Here is a 22,524-nt window from a genome sequence, read left to right as displayed (position 1 = left end):
GAAATGCAACAGAATTATGGGTTTAGAAAGAGGAGCATTTGAACCTCTTTACTGAAGCATAAACACCCTGCTACCAGCAAACATACCTCATTTTTGTGCTAATTTCCTTCGGGGGGTTACTTGTATGATACATCAATATACACTCCTAAGTTGTGTTAGGACACAGTAATAAAGGAACACATATTCAATGGAGCTACCAGAGAGCAGAGGTTAACTCTACATCCAAGAGTGCACTGACAATGACAGGAGGACTCTAAATTCATTCATAAACAGCTGTGTTTAAAATTTTCAAGATACCTCTATTTTCAGATCAAATTCCATTACAGGGCTTTTGAATTCCAGATTTAATCCTTCAATCCAGATATAATTTTTTAATTCAGCTCCTGGAAGTTGCACCATGTCATACACCAAAAAGACACCAAGGCTACTGATTCACAAAAAATTGGGAATGAAAAGATGCAGTTCTGATGCAGCCTTTTGAACTGATAAAATTGCTTAAGCTGCTCATTTTACTCTGGTTCTAAATTAGGGTAACTGCATTTTGGGGCAGAGAAAGGTTTAATCACTTGCTTATGCTGGCTGTCACAAAGAATTTGTGACAGCCAATATAAGCAAGTGATTAAACCTTAATAATCTCACAATTTGCCTTGTGCTTCCGGATTTGGAATAATTTCATTTGTATAGCTATAATCTAAAAAATATATATGCCAGAACAGAGGCAGCAGAGTTCCTTTTCTGGCTAAATGTCATGGGTGCTGTGACCCAGTTATGTATTTAAATTCATCTTGGCTGAGGGGACATATTACTACATTAAATATAAAAGTATTGCTTATAAATGTGAACAAACCTAAGAAGGTTGCTACGTTATCTGTGGTCTTGGCAGTGTTTACCTCCAGGACAAAGTTGGCATGTGTGTTGTAACCAAGAAGCTCTGCTACTTTTGCCCTTAGTGGAAGCAACTGCTGCAGAATTTTTGTGTTCTCCTAAAAAAGAAAGTAGGCAAATTTGTAAAATGAAATCAGAAAACACATGTTAACAAACAATTACCTCAATAATATCTGTAATCCTAAGAAATAGAAAATATTTCAAATGAAACACTTTCAGATTTAAAATATAATATAACCTAAGATTCTTGGAATACTTCTTCTTGGTGTTTGCAGGTAGCTGGTTTCCTAGTCGACCTGATTCATTACTCTCCTTATTATTACAACTTATCTTTTTTATTTGATCAAAATATACACCATTTTCTTTCAGGTTGTGAAGAGCTTATTTCCTTTATCAATCATTTACATGTGAAAGACAATAAGGAAATTGCTGGCAGCAGGCTTAATTGCTTGTTAGTGATGAAGACAGATTGCTAATTATTGTGCCAACATCCAAAGCTGGTTTGCAAATTTTCCTCTTTTTCCACTCTAATAACAGTAGTCAGAGAAAGATCTGAAACAGAAAACCCCAGAACTTGACTTAAATGTCTTAAAGAATCCTCAACAATCTGAAAACATATGTAAACCTTCAGCTCTGGAAAAGTGAGATTTGTTGGAGGAAAAAAAATTAAACACTAGATTCAAAGATTATCACACAGTTTTATCAAGAAATCTCTTTATGCATGTTGACTTGCAAAGTGGTCAGTTCCTGATGCCATTTTATCTTGTACTCATCACATTTCCAAGTATTTCAAGCACAAAATCTCAACTCTGCTATTGCTCTCTAATGCATGGTTGGTACAATTGTCTGAATGACATATCCTCTATCTTTCAAGGCTTTTAAAATTTTGTACCTGTCTAGTTGTGCACATATGCAATCTGTTGATTTCACATTTGACCATCTGTATTTATAATTAAAACCTGTGCTTAAATAACCCCTCTCTATTCTGAAAAATGTCAAAGGACTACAGAAGTCACAATCAGACATCCTTTTCTGTGAGGGAAGTGTCCATAAGCATCTGCAGAACACTGTAGGGAAATTTCACAGAAAATCAAGATCCCACTTCTTTTAACAGAACCACTTGAACATTAAGATATGCACACAGAGGCAGACTGTCAACTTCTAAGGTCTCAGAAGGATATCAGAATAAAGTGGAGCAAGGCACTGTTAAAGATCATGCTGGTAAGTTTTGATTTCAAAATACTCTACAATGTGCAAAGCTCAAACTGAACATTTGAATGTCTAGCTCGATTTTTCAACTCTGTCACTGCACTGTAGAACAGCCAGTACACAACATACCTCTTTGCATCTTGAATTAAAGGCAGATTCCATTTTTCTCCTGGTTTCTGAAACGCAGCACTTCTTCATAACCGGAAAATAGTGGGGATACTTTAAGGTAACTTTATATTTGTCTTTCTCAGTCTTCTCTAAACTGTTGATAAAGTCATCAGGAAGGCCATCTATAGAACACAATTTAATAAATGATATTTACCAAAATTATCTACTCCCCCGTTTATGTGAGACTGTTGCCATTTGTTTTGCTGCAATCCACCTTGAGATCAGAAATCTCCACAGAAATATGCCTCCTTTTTACAATTTGCTAAAACTTTTACAAATTCCACCAAGCAAAGCAAAATTTGGAAACACTTGAGAGCAAATGAGAAATACACGTAAGGCCACCAGATAAAAACTGAATACCATTAAAAAAATCTCTGTTATTAGAGCATATTTTATGTGATGCCTTTAGATAATGAATCCCCAAATTCTCTGTCACATGAAATCTCTAGTTTGCTTTAAATTACTGAATTAGTTAAAATTTATTACAGGACTAAAAAAGCTTTTCCAATAATTACACAGGTGATTGCTTGATGATAATTGAGAAAAGGAACAGAGTAAAGTCATGCTAAAGGAAGCAGGACCTTGATGCAAGGCAAAAACCTCAGGAAGCACAAATATATGAAGACATCAGGAACACCTGCAAAAGATAACTCTGAATTGATTCTGGAGGACTAAAAAGGAAACAGAAAAGACTGAGAAACAGTCAGAATTTCACTTGATCTAACCATCATGCATGGGGCAAAAATCAGTTACTCCAGTAAAACTGGAAGGTTGAAAAAACAGTAACAGCAAACCCTACTCACCAAGTTCTTCCTTAGAAAATACAAGAAATGTGTTTTCCTCATTCAGGTTTTTGTTGAAGTCTATACACAGCTCATTCATTTTTTTCTTCATTGTCTTTATTTCCTGTATTGGGTATAAAGTGAACTTAGTGGAAAAACAAAAATCAAAGCTGGCAATTTTTATCTTCCACATGAATAACATTTCATTTTTTTCAGATAGACTCTTTACTAACCAACAATAAATACCAGGACTGAGCAAATAATACATTGCAGGTAGCATCATACTTCACACCCTGTCAGTCTTCTTTTTATGTTTCTTTCAGTCCTGAGCAATATTGTGACCAAGGGCTATCCCTTCAACATTTTAAACTGAGCTTAGAGAGGACTAAAAAGATTAAACAGATTCACTAAACAGTTTCATGTGCCAAAATTAAAATATTTTCTTTTATTTGAACAGCTAAATTACAATTTTATGTGTAAAAATATCCACTGAGATCAATGAGAATGAAGGGAGTTAAAAAGCATGCAACTTACTCAAAAACACTGTTTTGGAATTGTACAGGTATGGTATGACAGAAAAAAGCAGCTGCTCTCACAAGACAAAGCCATTCTAAAACCTGTTGCAAAACCCTGATAGTCCTACTTCTGAAACATTTTCTAATATATCTCATAGCAAGTTTCTACATGTTATTGTCAAGTTCAAATAAACATAGTAGTTACAAGTAAGAGAATGCACACCAAATAAAAAACTAAATGTATTTCAACTATTGTTCCCCGAGGAATTTCAAAATACCTTTTGAGGCATCAGTTATGTGAAAATACACTTCAAACTACTCTCACTAGCAGAAGGATGTGGATGAAGATTGATTATTTTCTACAAAGGGTTAAGTCTATTCAACAGTCAGAAATAAAGGTCATAATATAGTCAGAAATATCACTCAGAATTTGAAGATAACTATGCTGGCATCTGTAGAATCCCAAAAGATAAGAGCTAGTGTGTATGTCTGAAACACCAATAGCAGGGTGGCTGTGGCACCAACCAAGGACTTTAGGTAACAGCAGCCAAGGACTGTTGGCAATAACATGCTGTGAGAAAGAACAAGATGTGACTGGACAAGGGGCCACACAGAGGTAGGACAGCACTCCTCTGGGACAAAGGTCTTTGATCTACCTCCTGGAGATAAGCACAGTTCAGTACAGCACAGAGAAATGAGGTGGAGAAGCAGGCACAGATTCTATGGGGGGAACAAGACCACCAAAGACCCAAAGCCCTCTGAACCCATTTCCAGCACAGTGTAAAGAACAGATTGTGCATGACAACTAATTTACATAGAAAGTGCAAAACTTTTCTCCAGGGCAAGAAAAGCTTGTCTATGAAACAGTACCCCCATCGAGGCCCAGGCAGTGCCCCTAGGACTCTGGACACCCAGGCAGCTGTATTGATGCTGGAGGCATGAATCTCACTCCCTTTCTTCTTTCTCTCTTCCCCTCTTCAACTAATTTATCTCACTGTCTTTTCCCCTTCACTCTATCCCTTTTATCCAAAACCCACTCCTATGCTAGGTCAGGGACTAATGTGCCAATTTCCATGCCAAGTATATAATTTACTAATCAAAGTTTGTAAGCTTTTGCAGACCCTCTGATTTTGTTGTTCCTTTCAGCCACAAGCATCTGTATGAATCTTGGGTGCTCCCCTGCCATTAAGGGTGGGATGCCACAGCATCTCAGATACTGACAATTTTACTTCCTGACTGTCTGACAATTGCTTTCTAAGTCACTTCTCCCTTAATGAAAAAAAATTCACAGAGTGGGTTGTTTTCTCCTCTAAGCTATTTTGATTTTTTTTCAGGTCTAAAATCTTAGACACATTTTACAACATCGGTTAACTGAAACTAGTGTAGCTGAGTGATTGCCACAGTTATACATACTTTTGAATAGAAGTGTAGACTCACTAGTAGCCTTTTTGAGAGTTATCTTCCCTAGGAATCTAGTTTAGGCACTTTCTAAAATCGTAATATATAACACAACTTTTTCAGCGAGGCTTCTTTTAGTCTCAAGGCTATGAAGTGATGCAGACCACCTCTATCTACTGTGTATCATGGATGTCTATCAAATTAGTTTAAAAACCTTCAAGTGATTGAAGTTTAAAGGATGTAAGTATCTGGAAGTAAGAAGAGTTAAGATTAGAGCAGTAATTCAGCAGATCCAAAAGCATGAAGTTCAAATATATGCTTAGTACACCTAACTAACCATAAACTCATCCCTTCAACTGTTGGTAATATTATTTTATAAAAAAATAGTCCATATTTACTTTCCGCACTTCTTTAGGAAGATGGAGTCCGTTTCTTCTCCCCACTTGAACAGATTTCTCTAGATATCGCTTTGTTTCAGGCTTCACATTTTCAAGATCACAGGTTTGCTGAAATGACAGTATAAAATAATTGAATTTATAATATTCAAGCATTAGAAGGGTTTCAACAGAGTTGCTCTTGAGAACACGGTCATATTAAAAAAGGGAACATCCTGGATTTTAATGTGAAGAACTCCAACAAAACAGTTACCTTACACAATAATATTCTTGTATTAATATAGAATGCTTTAAAAATAATATTATTTTACCAAGTGTCTCAGCACATTTACATGCTGTCATAATGGTAAGCCCTTTCAGTTTACAGTATAGTGCACTTAAGCTTCTTCTGTAGAGATATTTTTCATTTACATAGTTGAAGAAAATCAGTACTATAACACTGTACCCTAAAAGTCTGAGGATTGAAGAAAAACCCCAAAAGATTAGAAGTGTCACTTTGGGACATCAGATGGCATAAAATTTGAGCATATTTGTCTTCTCCAGAACCAAGCTTCAGTGACAAAAATAAAACAGTATCACAGAAAATTCTGAGTTGGAAGGGACGAACAAGGACCATCATCTTGAAAGTACTGCACACATGAAATTTTGGAACTCTCAGAACTTTCAGAATTGTCATAGTTGAGGATTTTATATACCATTTCATAGTGGTTTTGGAGAACCTTGCTAATTTATTCCAGGAAGAAACCTTCAGACAGAGTAAGAAACAAAGCCTACTTAGAATTTCACAAACAAAACCTGAAGCAGCTCTTTACATCAGGCTCCCCTGAGGGCATGTGGGTGGAGCAGACTGGCAACATTCTTAAGCATGCCTCTACTAGTCAGCATGTGCACGTTAGGTGTTACAAAATTTAAAACTATAGTTTCACTACCAAATTCACCTTTATTCCAAGTTTCAAATCTCAAAATACAAGTTTTTCAAAGAATAAAATATGGAGCATATTCAAAAGCGTAATTTTATGAAGAAATTTCCCCCCCTAATGTATGGGGAAAAGAAAGTAACTATATTATTTTAATAGTTTCTTGAATTAAATGTAAAAACCTCAATCATTTTCCTCCACCAACAGCTCTTAAATTAAGCATAATTTAGAAGGAGTACTGTTGTTAACTTAGAAAACTTTAGTCCCCGTTAAGGGGAGCTAAAGCATTCTGAAAGTCACTGTGGTCAAGCAGATTTGCTCATCTCTTAGTATGTTGTGTTATAAATAACATGGAAGTGTGAGGGCCCCTCATTCTCCTCACCCCAATATAATCTGGCCCCCTGAAAGATCATGAAAATAAATTAATCTACCTGAATTATTAAATCACCAGTGAGGCCATGAAAAGCCTGATTTAATCCAATTGTTTACTGCTTTTTTGAATTGGTGAATAATTTCAGCCGAAATCTGAATTCTGTTTGTGGAAGTTCTTTATTCATGTTCTTGGAGCCTGACTTTTTAACTGAGAGTTTCTAACAGGAGGAGGTGTTAGAAATTTAGCAAAAATTTACAATAACTTTATGATTTGGAAATACAAGTATTTGACCAGTCTGGCACTCCTGGAAATTTCATGTTTGCTTGAGAGCAAAACTCTTACTAGTTTAACAGTTATTAGAAGTGGATATATACTCAGAAGTTGCATCTCTGGCAAACTAATGTTAAAACATGTTTGCATGCTGCAGTTAAGAAAAATTTCTAAAAAACTTAAACGGAGACTTAAGCAAAAATTCTAACTGTTATAAAGGTCAAAGACTGCTGCAAGGGAAAGTGAAATAAGAAAACACCAAATGAGAAAAAAAAAATTAAGAGAGTAATAGTAGTGAGTAACAGCAATCAGTTTTCACTACCTACTGTCAGACAGTACTGTAAATTAAAAATAGAGAGATACACAGATATGTTAGGTTAGTCATCAGTGTATCTGCGCATTCTCCAGTGGAGGGTGGGGAAAATCACAGTAGATATTACATACAAATCAAGCCATTTAATTACTAGCAACAGAGAGGGGAAGAAGAAAAAATCAACATAAAATACAGAAGAGAAAAAAATCAACACAAGGCACCATCTGCCAACACACCACAGAACATACTCAGAATAGGTTATTATATACTTCCACAAATATGTAGCAAGAATATCCAGCTCAAGGAGAACACTTGAAAATTTCCCTGGAAAACACAGCAAAAGAAGGGAATGGTAACGGAAGGCAATTTAGTATGGCTCTGCAAGTACTATTCTAATTCCCGCTCAAGCCTGAAAAAAACAAAAATGGTGACTCCAAGAAACAGGGCTCCAGTATTTTATGAGTGTTACAAGAATATTAAAAATCAGTGGTGTTGAGAGGAAAAAATCATATATAAAACATAGAAAAATATATATTTTTTTGTTATCACATTAGGATAGCATCCTTGCATTATCCATTACACTTATAAGAAAATTATTACGAAACATCACAAGACACATTGGAACAAAATCAAATATTCTTTCTGATATAACCAAATATTCTTTCTTTGAGCTACAAAATAAGCAGTACAAACAAAGAATATGAGATACCTATAGGTGATCAATTAAAAGAGAAGCTAAATAGAAACACAAAAAGGACAGAAGCTGGTTCAACACCAAATGCATGTTTTAACATAGTTTTATTTTGAGGCTGAAGAAACAGATGAAGAAGAGGATAGAATATAATTGTCTATAACTAGCTGATCAAAAGAGGTAATTTCAGAGGTCAATACCTGTTCTCATAACCTACATAATCTGTTCTCATTAACCTACATAATCTGTTCTCATTAACCTACATAACTTAAAACAACTTTTAAATTTAAAATTCTCAACTTTTTTAATAAAGCAGAATTTTGGACACAAATTCAAAAGCAATATAAGATAATGTAAGTGCTGTACTCCCTCTTTTCTTCCCTCCCTCTTGGAACAAGCTCAGCCAGTAGATAACAAAAAAATTTTTTCCTAATAGGTTTGCCTCTTTTAGTTTAGATTCCTTGTATAAGTTTTTTGGAAGACTAGACAAAAGTCAAAGCTTTGCATTGGAGAGCAAGCATTGCAATGGAGAGAGAAAGATACACAGATCTAGATATGAGAGGCAAAGAGTAGGAACAGCACGATACAGTGTTTTCTGATGTACAGCAGTGTCCCACTGGAAAGATTTTAGTGGCACAGACACAGAAGAAACATAAAGTTATTTTGAAAAGCATTGTGTATGCCAAATAATTTTAGATAAATTTAGATAAATGTCACAACTTATGCAGACATATTGTTATTTACCTGTAAATAAACAATCTTCTGAAACACGTCTTCTCTCATGCTCATCTCCACATCAAAATTTGACAGTTTTTTGTCAGCTTCTGTACTTGCTAAACGTATCTCTTTGTCAGGGGAGACGTGCTGGGGAAAATCCAACATGCTTCTTTCCACTGTTTAAATAAGAGGCAATGAACACAGAAGGATAGACATGCTTTCAGGATAAGGAGCTTTCCCTCTTCTGTCATTTATAAAAGACATAAGATAAAAGTATCCAAAGCAATCTGACACATATAGCAAATAAAGTGATTACATGTAATATAAAGGAAGGACAAAACCACACCCCATTATAACACATAAATATTTTACAGAAGATTTATAAACCCCAAGTCTAATTATCTCATCATCTTCTACAAAATCAGCTGAATGGTATATAAAAACATTAGAAAGGCTTCATCTTCCAAAAGTCATGTAAGTGAAGACTGACGTTTCATAGCTGACACAGATGCTTCCATGTTAGCATTTAAAGTCAGAAGCTCTGGATGTTTCAAATATGCCCATCTGTCCTGAAGTTATTTTTACATTGTTATGAGCACAGTGTCAAATCCCCATGTACTGCACTCTTCTGTGTTTAAGAAGAAATAACATGGCAAACAGGGAAGATGCTGTCTGTGCATTCTGAACTTCTAGAGATTGGAAGCTGAGTAATACTACTTTTTTAGAATATACTTTTGAGATTAAGTAAATCCTTGCTATTAAGGGAATATTACATCTTACAATGACATTGAATAGAAATCCTAAAATACAAATGAATCTCTTAATTAAAAATCAAATTACAATGTCTCTACCATCTACCTTTCAAAAAGTAGATTTTAGAGTAACAACATATTAGGTTGATTTAAAGCTTTGTAATTTTATGTGATATGCAGTCATTTTATCAATCTCCGAGACAGAGTCAGAAATGCAACCATGGGCATGTGATTCTTCTTGAAGTTCACAGGAAACTTGCCCCTTTGCCTCCTGCCCTTATGCAAAGATGTTTCAAAACTATAAACTGAGTTTTGGCAGCTTCCAAGTATAATTTAAAGTCTATTGTCATCTCTGTCTTTTTGGATAATGAGCTGTAGTTACTGAGGTAGGTTTTTATGTGAAAAGAACACACGGATCTTAAATTCCAAGTTTCTTTTGGAAGTCTTGCTGTGGTAACACATCCCTCTCAGATGCCATGGGCTGTTTCACAGCAGGTCATGATAATTTCATATACAGCTTTGAAGATTAGCATTAAAAGCTTAAATGTGACCCACTATTGCAATAGTACGTAGTGAAAAACGTGCAACTTCCATCAAGTCTTGGTGGCTGTGCTGAAAAGCTGATGACCAATGTTTTCTGAGTCAAACACAGATTTTCCTTCTGTAAATCTCTGTGGTGAAAAGATTTACAATAATTATACCAAATTGGTATTTTGGTATAACTAACACTGAAGCTGGCAGCAGGCTTTTTTTTGAAAATTACTGTCTTTCTGAGTATGCCAGAATAAATTCCAGCCAATTCACTGTATGTGCAATTTAAATTAATGTGAAATCCAGACTAATATTACAGTATAATCATTTGAGACGCCAACTGTGCTTTTTTGCTAGTCAAAGATTTTGCTCCCAGCCAAGGTGGCTGTTTCTAGCACCTGTGTGGCTAATGTACATTTTTTTAGAGTATTAAAAGAATTTGACATCTATTACACTCACTGTTTTATAAATAATGCAGCCACCACCTGAAAGGTCTTTCTCAATGAAGATATGCAATATGCAGTTTGTATTCTACTTATCTCCTTTGACAATTATTACCAAATTAATGGAATGACCTGTGCTTGACCATTAAAACCCACCCACATATTGGTATGGCTTGATAATTCATTCAGACTAATCTAGATGTGACTGTATGACCAATATCTCCCTGGATTCTTCAAGACCTCAGAGGCCACAATTTAAATGTGAGCCAAGTAAAGAAGTCTTCTTTCAATAGCACATTCAAAATTTCCTCATCATCACATTTTCTCCCCTAGCAGTTTATCAACGTTTCCATTACTCCATTCAACTTGCTTGTGTCAGATCTGCAGTGTCTGAAAAAAGCACTGCTTACCACGTGTAATGCACGACACATACCACAGACACTGCAGCCCTCACTGCTGCAGTGTCCCCTGGCAGCTGCACAGGGCTGGAAATGTAACTGTGTGGCGCTTTACATGTAAAACCAAAACAGGTGACTAATGCAGGCCTCTGGGAGGTCCTGAAAGATTATGGACTCTTGAGAGGCCTCTACACATTCCACACAAGAACAGCAGGGATCAAAATTGGAAGCAACAACTATTTTTTCTCAGTGCTTCCTTATGTGCAGATGGAATGCCTTATGCAAAGAAATATAGAAAACACATGCTAACCTGCATATTCCACTTCTATATCTGCCAAAGCCCGTATGGTATTTTCATGTGTTACTTCTTCAATTTCAAGCATCCCAATGCTGTCATATACATGTTTTGTCTTCCTGATAAGCTCTTCTGTTCTTGTTCTAATTTCCTCTGGTGACAGGTCCCATCTCAAAAGGTTTCGTCCTGCTGCTATGTATGAAGAAGCCTTGAGCTGGCTAGTAATTTCTGCTCCTAATGTCATTCTCAACACAAGCCGTGGCCCAATGGACCTGAAAGTATAAAAATTATCTTTACATAGCAAGATTCCAGTTCAAGAGACACTTTACAGTAAACATTACAAAACCAGCATCAGAATATCTTTAGAAGGAGGAACAAAGTCCTTTTTAGAGCTGTTATCTTTATCAATTAAGTCCAATTTTAAAATAAATCTGTCTTCTATCTTTTTTATTTAGAGTATGACTAAGTGCAAACAGGGACAAAAAATTTGGTATTGACAAAACCATACAGATTAAATTATGACTCAATCTTCTAAGGAAAACAGCACTGCAGTTACTGGAACTCTACAGAAATAGATAGTACCAACATTTTTGAAGTAAAGAATAAAACCCACATAGTGATTTGTAGATGACAAAGAACAATAACTGCAAAGTTGCACAAAATAAGACATAAAAACATCACTTGATTGTATTCATAATAGCAAATAATTTTATATTTATGCAGGATTTCTCGACATAATCAGCATGGGAGGAAACCTAGTTGCTACTCATCTGCAAATTTATTCCTTCAATTGTGTTGGATTTTAAATAGACAGTTTCACTCTTTTACCAGAAGAGGTACATTCCTTTACTATGATTTATGTATTAATAATCTATCAACTATAGTTCTAATCAACTGTATTTCAGCTTCTTTAAAATCAAGCTTGCATTCAAGTAGTCAAACTTGCTACATTTTTTACTATCATACTACCAGGAGGATCCATGACTGTCAGAGACTTACTATCTGTCTTCCTATTTCAGCTACATAATTAAAAAAAAAAAATCACAGGTTGTTATGGTAATAATGACAACTTAAAATTTTCAACAATAACTAAAGAAATACACAGAGATCTTGCTAATAAAGGGATGTTTTCTTCACACTGTTTTACATTAAGTAACCTTTTCTCTTAACACTACCCTTTGTACCTGTATTGATTTTATTGTAAAATCTGTGCAAAAGTGCACAGAGAGTTTTTGACATACAATGCAGGGAACATGCATAAAAGACAGCCAATTTTAGCCTGAAGGCATAACAAAGCAGAAGAATGAAATGCCAACAAACTGAGAAGGCTGCATGCAGGTCTTCTGTTTGAAGGAAGGCAAAACTTTTTGTCAAAAGTCTTACAATTCTATAACAGAATTTCTCCAGAAATAGCCTAACCAAAATTATTTGATGCAAGACAAAAACAAAAGACAACATTTCTACCTATGCTTTATGTTGAAACTTTATTTTCCTTATTACTACAGATTCTTCAGATCTTTCCATTCCAATGTAGATAAGTTGTTTATTTTTCCCTTTAGTGGCATACAGGAAGATCTGTGTCCAGATTATTGACAATTTCACTTTGAAAATGAAGTGTGAATAAAGAACGTTTGTTCCACCTCTGTTCTTCTTCTCTGATATCAATTGAGTTTTGGCACTAGGGCTTTAGTAACTTCTCCACTGGACTACTGAAACTTTGACTTTCAGATAAAAGTTTAGGATAAATTAAGCTGCTGTCATGAAAGCAAAAGCTTAAGTAATAAGATTCTCAGAATGCGTTCGTTTCCCATCCCCAAAATCTACTGAAATCTACCCTGAATCTACAAATCCATTAAAGAACAGTACTTCATTAAGTCACAAACAGATTCTCAGTGGACTGCCCTGTATACACATTGCTACAAAGGTCTGGTAAAACCTCTTGGGAGGTAAAGGGAAGCTCCTCAGAAATAGACTCATGGCTCTGAACTCTACCCCACACCACCCACACCCAAGAACACGAGGAAGACTACACAGTGTTTCACACTGAAGTCAAAATAAAAGTAAAGTGGAGTCAAAGGAAAACAACAGCCTGAGTAACAAAAAGTATGCTAAAGTGAAGGATACTAAGCAGATATTATTTTTAAAGAGAACCTATTGCTTTCAGTCATTCAGTATCTTCACCTAGAAATTTAGACAATACAGCCCTGCCTCTGACCAACTGCATATCTGCAAACACTAAAACAGTCACAGCACCAACATATTACATCAATTTCAGTGTGTGCAATAAGATTTATTAATAATTAAAGTTGGACTGAACTGAAGTTCATGAACTGGAATGTAGGGTCTCAGATTACCAGAGAACACTATTTTTAAATACTGAAAAAAGATGCCACCCGATTTTCTTAGTATATTGGTTAGCTTAATTAAGACATATACCTATAAATTTGAGAGCTGTAAAAATTATTGGCATAAATACCAGCAAGTTGTTCACTACCTGTTAGAAACAGGAAAACACAGGACTGCCCAGTTTTGAAATGCTGAAACCTTGTTTGTTCTGTTGATAGGAAGATGCAGGCATTTATGTAGATTAAAAAATGAAATTGTATCACTGAGGGAACCTTTAACTTCCCAGATATATAACTGGAATATAAGTTCTATTAATAATTCTAAGAACCAGATGCAACAGAGAAGAGTTTTCTTCAAACACTGAACCAAGCAGGTACAAATATTATTTTAGACTTGCTTTTGGTAAACAGCACCAACATTACAGAACGCCCAACTACTGCTTGCACTGAGCAATCAAAAGTTGATTCCGTTTAAATTAGATGGAAAGATGTTGCCTTGCATAGGCTGTTGCTAATGCCTGAACTGTTTGGTTCAAGCTGTTTCAGCTATCACACTCAGTTTTCTCTGGTGTAGAGCAGAACACTAGAGAACAAGCCTGGGTTAAGGCTCACATCCAGCAACAGCACTGCCTTAAGACATTTCTGTCAGTGTTCCTTCCTCTGTTGCTCATTTCTGCCTCTGTACTTCACTCCATCAATGGCGTCAGCACAACTGTTGGCTACAGTCATACTTAGAAAATATTCAGGACAGCATATAAGTGAAAAATAAAGTGGACCAAAAACATCCAGGGGTGACAGCTTTTTGCCAGGTAATTGCCCTTTTGATGAGTGACTTCAAAACAGCTGTGTTGGCCTAAACAAAATGTCAGTAAAGTAAAAAGTGTCAGCAGCAACCTAAATTTTCACTACTGCCAGAAACACTTACAAAATCATGAATTTAGTCTAGCAAAGAGAGTCTCAAGATGATTGCTGTCATTAAGCATACCACTTTAATGTCCTAAAGTAAAAAGAGCTATTGATGCAAAGAGGCAATACAGGCATAAGAACAAATTAGACTAAATTGGTCAGGAATACATGAAAGCTGGAATTGCAACAGACATATATAAGCATCAGAGCAGTGAGACTCTGAAAGAGATGTCCAGTAAGTCCCAGCAAGTCTATTTATAACATGGTGCTTGACTGGCTTATAAAATGTATTAGGTTACTTGGTTACCTAAGGTAGCATGGGACTACATTTGATCACCCCAAATGCCCTTCCAGTTCCTGCATTCCAGGTCCTTCAAAATTAACACAACTTTATTTATATTGCATTTTTGTAGTAAATATCTAACTGGCCTCTATTGACAACTTGCACTGGCTTTTTTCTGGGGTGATCCCCATGGCATCTAATAATGCCAATGGAATGACATACAGGGCTGACTGAAATATTTTATGCATTTGTGCAGTGCTTCATCCATTTAGGAGAACAGCAGAACAAAGGCTTCATTTGGACTTTCAGTTATAACAAAGATTATTACAGACACAGCTGTTTTCACAAATTATGGTGAAAACATAATTTGTGAAACCAGCTAATCTGCCAATCTCAGCACTAAGAATGGTATTTTCTACCAAAAGCAGAATAAGTTGAATAACACTTAAAAACTTAGTAGCTACTTCTAAAAAAGGTTTTTAAAGAAGAAAGCAAAGCTTCTAAATCGCAGGCTGCAATAATTGCAGAATGCCAGGTTATTTCTTCCACCAAAAAATCTACAATTTGATTACTTGCTGCTTCTGGACAATAGAAATTTGATTTGATTTTACAAAGGAGAAGAACCTTTATAATACTCCATTACAGCAATACAGTGGCCACCATCACTGCTGCAAAGACAAACAATGCAATTGAATTTACAGACTTATTTTTAACTTGTGCAATATCTTAAACATTTATGTAAGCCTGGTTTTGCTTAGAAAAATTTTCTGTGACTGAAATGTGTGTCAAGCAGCCTTTTGTTAGCATGTTCCATTAACACTGTTAAAATAAAACAAGAAAGCCACAATCTGTGAAGAAGCAGCAGGGAGACACAGCACCAGCTTTAGAAAATACAGACAAAAGCTAAGATGCTCCTACTACTGAGAATCATTATATAATATAGTCAAAATTTAAGCCTGCTATCCCATTTAAGTCTGATTACAAAATGATAGTTTTAATTCCATCAAAGACTTTTTAATGGCACTTTCAGTTTTCAAATTAATCTTCACTTGAACAGTATTAGTTACAATGACAAGTATAATTTTACAGAGTGAAGTAAATGAACTAACGTATTTTTGGGAAAAATAGATACAGACCAATTTATTGTACTCGCAAATACATTTGACAGTTCCATGTAGCCACACAAAAATCAGGGTACATTGGATTCATGCAGAATGGAAAACTGTATTGTCTCCTGACAAAAGAGAATAACAGCATCAGAAAGTGAAGTGAGAACCAAGATTTCAAAAAGAGAGAAAGACAGAGGACTGTGTGTGTGTGTGAGAGAGAGAGAGCAAATTCAGATTATTTAGTCATCAAGTTCTTAAATATTCTAATACAAATAAATACAATTAAGTCTTTCTTGCTGGACCTTCAGAGGACATTCCTATGGATATGAGTAAGATCGGATTTGCAAATCACAACTAATGCCATAAACAACTATTTCAATCAGCAACATACAGTATGAAAAATGATGGAGTTCAAATTCGAGAGAAACATTTTGGTCTTTCTATTCTTTGAAACAGCATATCTTAGCTAAACAACACTTCCTGGTCTTCCAGGCTGCAGGAGAAGCAGTGCTGCATGCTGGAAAGCAGCACTGTGTGTCTGAAGACTGTACCCACTAGATACCTGCAAATCAATACCCACAGGGGCTCAAGGTTCTGACTCCACCTAGCGGCCTCACCAAAATGAAAAACAAAAAACTAGACACGCCCTACTAATAATAGGCAATAAAAAAACCTGACAGTTTGCCTCAGGACAAGCTATTTGCTACTTGAGTACCATGCCATACATCAGTATTTCTCTGGAAGTCAGAGTCAAATGGTACCAAATATATAGAAATGACAGCAGACAGGCATGGTTTAAGTAAACTTTTTAACAGTCAAGCCTCACATGAAATGGAATTTAAAAAAAAATTAAATGAAATTAAAAAGGATTTCAAAACCGAATGTCAATTCAACAGCATCTAATAAAACGTACAGTACCATTGGTCTGTTTCACAGGATGAGCTTTATGAAAATTTAACAGGCTAAAATATTAATATTATTTAGAGATCCTTAGTTTTTGCTTGAATTTAAAATATACTTTCATATTACTTTAAGTTCTGATGCACAACTATAGACAAGAACTGACTGTGTTGACTGTGTACCTTATAGAAAAGCAATGACAAAATCAACCAAAATAAGATAACTGGGTGGTACAGGGTAAAACAACAACGGGAAAAAAAAAATCCAAGACAGAACCAGCAGAGTTACATGGCTCAAAGTTAATCACAGGGCAACATTATTTCAGCTAAGCCAAAGGAATGAAACTAAAACCCTTCAATATATCACTTCTTCCTGCCAGACAAACACATATGAAGTCCTTTTTCCATTTCACTTCTCAGTCCTCTCATCTGTCTGGCTCTTAACAGTATATGCAACAGTGAATACATGCCTTGAATTCCTGGGCCATTTTCCTTGGAAAAGTATTTGGCTCTGTGTCATAACTGTGTTTGGCACAGACAGATCTTACTGTAGCAAAACGATAGCATGTTTAGTACTTCCTAATTTTAAGTCCCATAATGGCCATTAGAAACTGATTTTTAAAGCTGCATTTGAAGAAACAGAAAACCTAGCAGCTTTTGACACTAAACCTTAATTTTGCCACACCTTTCAGAAAAAAGAAATTCTCTGCGCCTGAGTTCACTGTACAGTCAACATTAACTGTACTTTTAGCCCTTCCAGTCTAAATGAGCAAGTCAAAAAAACCTACAAGTCATACAAACCTTTAAAAACCTTTATTAATACATTCATTACCCTCAGTGCTCATGACTTTACTATCTGACAAATGTTTACTGGTTTTCCAACAGAATTAACATCAGAAAACTAACTGAAAAGGTGCTCTATGGCAGCTAACAAAAAGCCCAGACCTTAAGTAAGAACTAAACCAGTGTACTCAAACATGACACAACTTACTTATTTCTTCTCCCCGTTTCCTCCAACAGTCTTTAAACAAAAGGAATTTGGAAACTGGTCTGATTTGCTTTCATATATGGAGGTGATTTCCACACAGTAGTCTGCAGTAGAACACACAGAAATGCTAGGGTATGGTTTCTGCAGTGCCTGATCTCTAAAATTATGGTATCCATGGTTTTAGGGAAAAAAACAGAACAAAACCCAACAACCAATGAACCAAATAAAAAAACCCCAACATACCCTAAAAACCAAACCACAAATTACTAGTACTACTAATTTAGGTTCCACAGCATTCTGTGAACTGTATCCATTGCGTGTCACAGCAAACCTCCACCAAAGTAACTCGCTTGCAGGATCTCAGGAAAGAATATTCTTACCAACACTTGCACACAGTAATTGTACTATACTGAGTCTGAGGCACAAGGCATTAACTGAGGTTGTCTTATTGTTTGGTTCTACTGTCAGGTCAACTGTGGAAACACAGTGGGAAAAAAATTGCTTTTAAGGTCCTACAGCTCTCTCAGATGCTTCTGCATAAACGTGTATTTCCATCATGAGAGCCATAAACAGCAAGTGCAGGCTGTTTAGTGCAAACAACACATTCCCAGGATAGCTCAGTAGTTGAATGCAACTAGTTAACGCATGAGAAACAGCTTGTTGACTCTATCTGTAAAAGAGCTGGTGCTGCAGGACAGAGAAAAATACTGGGAGTTTGCAAACGCTTTCTCTGATTGATAGCCAGTGCTAATCAGTACAGCCCCTTCCATGGAAATATGCTTTGGCTTCTCACTAATCTTGTCTCATACAGTCAAAGCAATGAGAAATGTTCCCTTGCCATCTCTAGTAAGTCAAAAAACTGTGTCTTCACAGCAGATAATGACCTACTGTGCCTTACTTGCTTACCACCTTAAATCAGTCTTCCTATCTCCTTGGGCAGACAGTGCATTATGAACATGCCATGTTCACTTCAGTGCTTCCAAAATCCCAAACAGCTTGCTCAACACCACAAATTAGGAAGAAAATGGAGCCTGCTTTCTTCTCTGGCTTTTGAGTGAAAAGTGATTTAGTAACACTGTGCTTCACAGGCTGGTTACAGGTCATGTGAAATATTGTTTCACCACAATTAATATGGCAAAGAACTTTGCTTATTTAACTTTCCACTGAAGAAATAAAAAGTGTCTGTTAGAGATGGTACGAAAAACACAAGTGCCCAGTAATATTTTGCTCAGAAACAAGTAAAACCACCACCATACTCACCTCACCTTCTCTAAACACAGACATTTACCAAAAAAGAGTCTCCTCTTCAGAGAAAAATTCAGACTCAAAAATCTATAGTTCAGTTAATATCATCTATTTTATTTCTACAGATCATTGACCAAAAGGTCCTAAAGAAACTATGTTGTTGTGGGATGAGAAGGTAGGTCCTCTTGCAGGTAAATTGTTATAAAAATTAGGCTGGTAAAAATGGCTGCTTATTTTTCTGAATGGAACTGTGTGACCTGTCGAAGCCTGGAAGGTTCCATGCAGGGCTCTGTATTCTTTCATGTCTTTATACATAATCTACAAAAAGCTGGGATTAATAAAGTCACAAAATTTACTAATGATTATTTACCCATGACAATACAGTGTACTAAAGGCAGCCACAAAGAGATGAAAAAGAATGTCACAACACAGAAAAGTTTAAAACCACTAACACAAAGTGAATTTTAATCTTAATAAATGTCATACACTTCTGACTTTACATACACAGGAGGAGTTGTGAGACATCTAATCATTCTGGAGACAAAACAGTTCAACAGAAACAACAACAAAGAAGCAGCTGCAAAGAAAGAAATGATAGGATTTAGTAGAGATGGAATAGAACAAAGTGCAGAAATTCATGCTACATGCATAATACATGCATTTCTGATCATCTGAACAGTTAAACTCTCTCATCTTCTGTTCTCCCACTTGCTAAAACCTTTTTCTGTTCTACCAAGTCATGATGACTTAGAAATAATGAAGGCTTAGAAACAATCAGCTGCATTGAGCAATGGACTCCACTCAAAGTACAAATACTAACTAGACTGAGATTCTTTGGAGTGGGAAAAAAAAATCACAGAATAAAGCACAACTGAAGAAATATTCCAAAGATCTAAATGATCATAAAGAGGATGGATAGAATGAACAAGGATCAATTTTTAACCTGTAACTTTCAACATAACCAGCAAGAGTTTTAGGAGGCAGTTTCAATATAAAAAGGTATTCCTGGACAGATTTTTATACAAGATCATATGAAAAAAACAGTTTTTTGCTAGAAGTCCCTAATTCCTAGACTGTTCTGAAAAGATAATACTAGATGTACATATTATTTTACATGTTTTCTAAGGTACCTTATCCTGACTCCTGCTGAACAGTGGTTAGACTTTCCAAGTAACCCAAACTATTCTAAAGAAATCTTTCCAAGCCAGGCTTTTCTTGCTTTATAGTGAGAATGACAGAACAGGTATGTCCTCAAAATACATTAACAACATTGTTTAGCATGGTCTAACTGGTGCTCCATGGGTCAAATAAAGTTCACAAATGCTTGCCAGCTCAACAGTTTTGTCTCACCCAGTCCAGGAAATAATTTTATTCTGCAAATTCCATCTAATAGACAAACTGCTCTTCAGAAGCCTGCTGTGGTTAGAAAGGTGGTAGCTGTTGCTTTTGACCACAGGAAAAATTGCTGCTGCAATACACAGGAGAGTTTGTGCAGTCCACAGATCACAGGGAAAGGCAAAAAACGTCCCAAATGTCTTGTCTGGCCTTTGCCATTTCTGAGGTGTTGGACCTGATACTTCAATGAAAGAAACAGATATATTATTGTTGTAAGTATGAAATAGGAAAATTATTATAGAAGTTCTTCCCATTTCTTTGTCCTGCAGTGTCATTCCTCCTTCTGCCTTTTCCCAACCTCAGTTTCTTGCTGGTTTTCTTCCTCAGCAAGAGAAAGGACAGTGTTCACAGTTTCTTTCCACTTTCTTTCATTATATTGTGTACATAGTGCAGTATGTTGGTACCTGTCTCACTCATGTACATGGATTTTCATACTCAAAACCCAATTTTGAAGATTTTCAAAGAAACACCCCAGAACTCATGAATTCAAGAATTTTTTAGAACAATAAAATTACTTAAATCAGTGTGTTTTCTTTTCTTTTTTTCATATATAGGAGTATCCTCATAAATTAATCAGACTTCAATGCTTAATTATCTAGCCAGTTTTTTTCCCCATGTATTTTATCACATTAAATGTACATCTTTAAATCTTTTGAATCTGAACGGGAAAAAAATTAATTGGAAAAAGCCTCCTTCTGCAAAGCTGCCTATTTTAACCAAAAGAATCAAACCCTAACATCATTTTATTTAATATAAGGCACAGTACTTGACACTTGCTAAGAATGGTCATTTTTATGTCGTGTCAAGATGCCCTCAGGAAAAATAGAAGTTAGGACAGAACCTATTCAAGATTTCTGTGACAAGCTCCTTAACTTTTGAAAGTTGAGAGGTCACTATGACACACTCAAGAATACTGTCTTTCATGAAACAATTATTTGGGCACACTGAAATGAAGACTTGAGAAAAAAAAATCACAATTAATGAAGTGCAGCAACCATTCCCCATTTTACTGATTTTTACTTAAGAAGGAGGTATCTTCATTGTCCAGCTGTAAACTGCAACCAAAGATAAACCTTTTGTATAAAAAAATTAAAAAACCCTTCTTGTGTTCTTTTTGATGGAAAAATCTGTTAGACAAAGACAGTCAAGGAAAAGAGTGAAAATGACGGTAAAAAAAAAGGAATGTAAATGTAAATTAGGAAAAGAAAATAGATGTGCACTTTATTTAGCACCAGAAAATAAATCACTTGATTTTCAACAACAGCAGGAGCAGGAAAGAAAAGAAAATATTCTGAAACCTATTTTCTATCTAACACCCCTCAATCCTAATTTGAAATTAACAAAGGCTGTGAAATAGGACAAAAACTGTACACTTTGTGCAGTAAGCACATGACTATCATTTCTCAAAAGACCATGTGAGGCAACCATCTTTTCCATTTCATGCTGAAATTCAGCTCCATTCTCTTTACCACAATGTACCCTCCAACTATTTCAGTGCTTCCTATCAAATGCAGTCCTTTAGAAAAACTGAGAGGCCAAAATAAAAGCAATTATGTTAATTTGTCTAGTCTGCCTAGAATTGACTACAAGCCTTCTTTCACACCGGTTTTCTGGGGTTTAGAGCTAGTGTTCATTATAAAGAAAATAAGTAATCTCCTATTTTAAAGCCTTTTGACGGTACCTTGGTACCTGATTCACCTGTCCTACAATGTGTAGTAGCGACACACCTTTTTATAAAGCTACTATGAGCACACTGTGAGCCGGTCTTGCTTCACGTACACCCTGCTGCAGAGCCCCGCTGCTACAGCCGCATCCCTCAATCCATTGTGTTCTGTCTGATTTCTCATGCAGTGATTCTGACTCTCTGCAAAGAGTACCAAGAGGAGACCTCGCCTCGCCGCGCCCACCCTGCCCACCTTGAAGCTGGGCATAAGGGAGCCCGCGGCAGGGAGGGCAGGCTGCGGGAATGGCACCAGGAGCTGAGGCAATAAGCCCCACAGGCAGTCAGGTTTCCTGCCCCACTGTCTGCCTGGCCCCTCGGAGCGCGCCCCGCACTCCCGCGGCAGCTCCACCTCGGCCCGGGGCTCAGGCCTGGCTCCTCGAGCGAGGAGCGAGAACCTCCTGCCAGCCGTGGAGCGGCTCCGGGCTGACCCAGCTTCCAGCCGGGCCGGGCGGCCCCTGCTGCCCCCCCCCCGCCCTCCCCCACACCGCGGATCCTCCCCCACCCCCCCCCCCGCACCCCCCCCCGCACCGGACACGGCTCCCGGCCCGGCCACCGCGGCCCCGCCACCTGCCCGCGCGC

At 36.6% G+C, this 22,524-nt stretch overlaps 1 protein-coding gene across 5 annotated transcripts in view; it reads right to left on the bottom strand.

The window, feature by feature from the left end:
* Positions 1–22,524, bottom strand: part of NLN (neurolysin) — a 36,287-nt gene that overhangs the window by 13,677 nt on the left and 86 nt on the right. Inside the window, exons 1-8 of one of the 5 annotated variants that reach the window (XM_036402822.2) lie at positions 20,178–20,230; positions 19,332–19,404; positions 11,068–11,324; positions 8,661–8,809; positions 5,356–5,463; positions 3,066–3,168; positions 2,224–2,384; positions 848–983 (exon numbers count right to left, since the gene is read on the bottom strand). In XM_036402822.2, the coding sequence (XP_036258715.1) occupies positions 848–983; positions 2,224–2,384; positions 3,066–3,168; positions 5,356–5,463; positions 8,661–8,809; positions 11,068–11,324; positions 19,332–19,360 (943 nt within the window). In that variant the 5' untranslated portion in view covers positions 19,361–19,404; positions 20,178–20,230. Of the gene's footprint in view, positions 1–847; positions 984–2,223; positions 2,385–3,065; positions 3,169–5,355; positions 5,464–8,660; positions 8,810–11,067; positions 11,325–15,722; positions 15,961–19,331; positions 19,405–20,177; positions 21,120–22,524 lie in introns of those variants that run through there. The other 4 variants (XM_036402818.2, XM_036402817.2, XM_036402820.2 and 1 more) reach the window with 4 other exon arrangements.

Source organism: Molothrus ater, chromosome Z (assembly GCF_012460135.2).
Source record: "Molothrus ater isolate BHLD 08-10-18 breed brown headed cowbird chromosome Z, BPBGC_Mater_1.1, whole genome shotgun sequence".
NCBI lineage: Eukaryota > Metazoa > Chordata > Aves > Passeriformes > Icteridae > Molothrus > Molothrus ater.
Note: the sequence above shows the minus strand (reverse complement) of the source record. Positions and strands in the feature narration are given on the sequence as shown.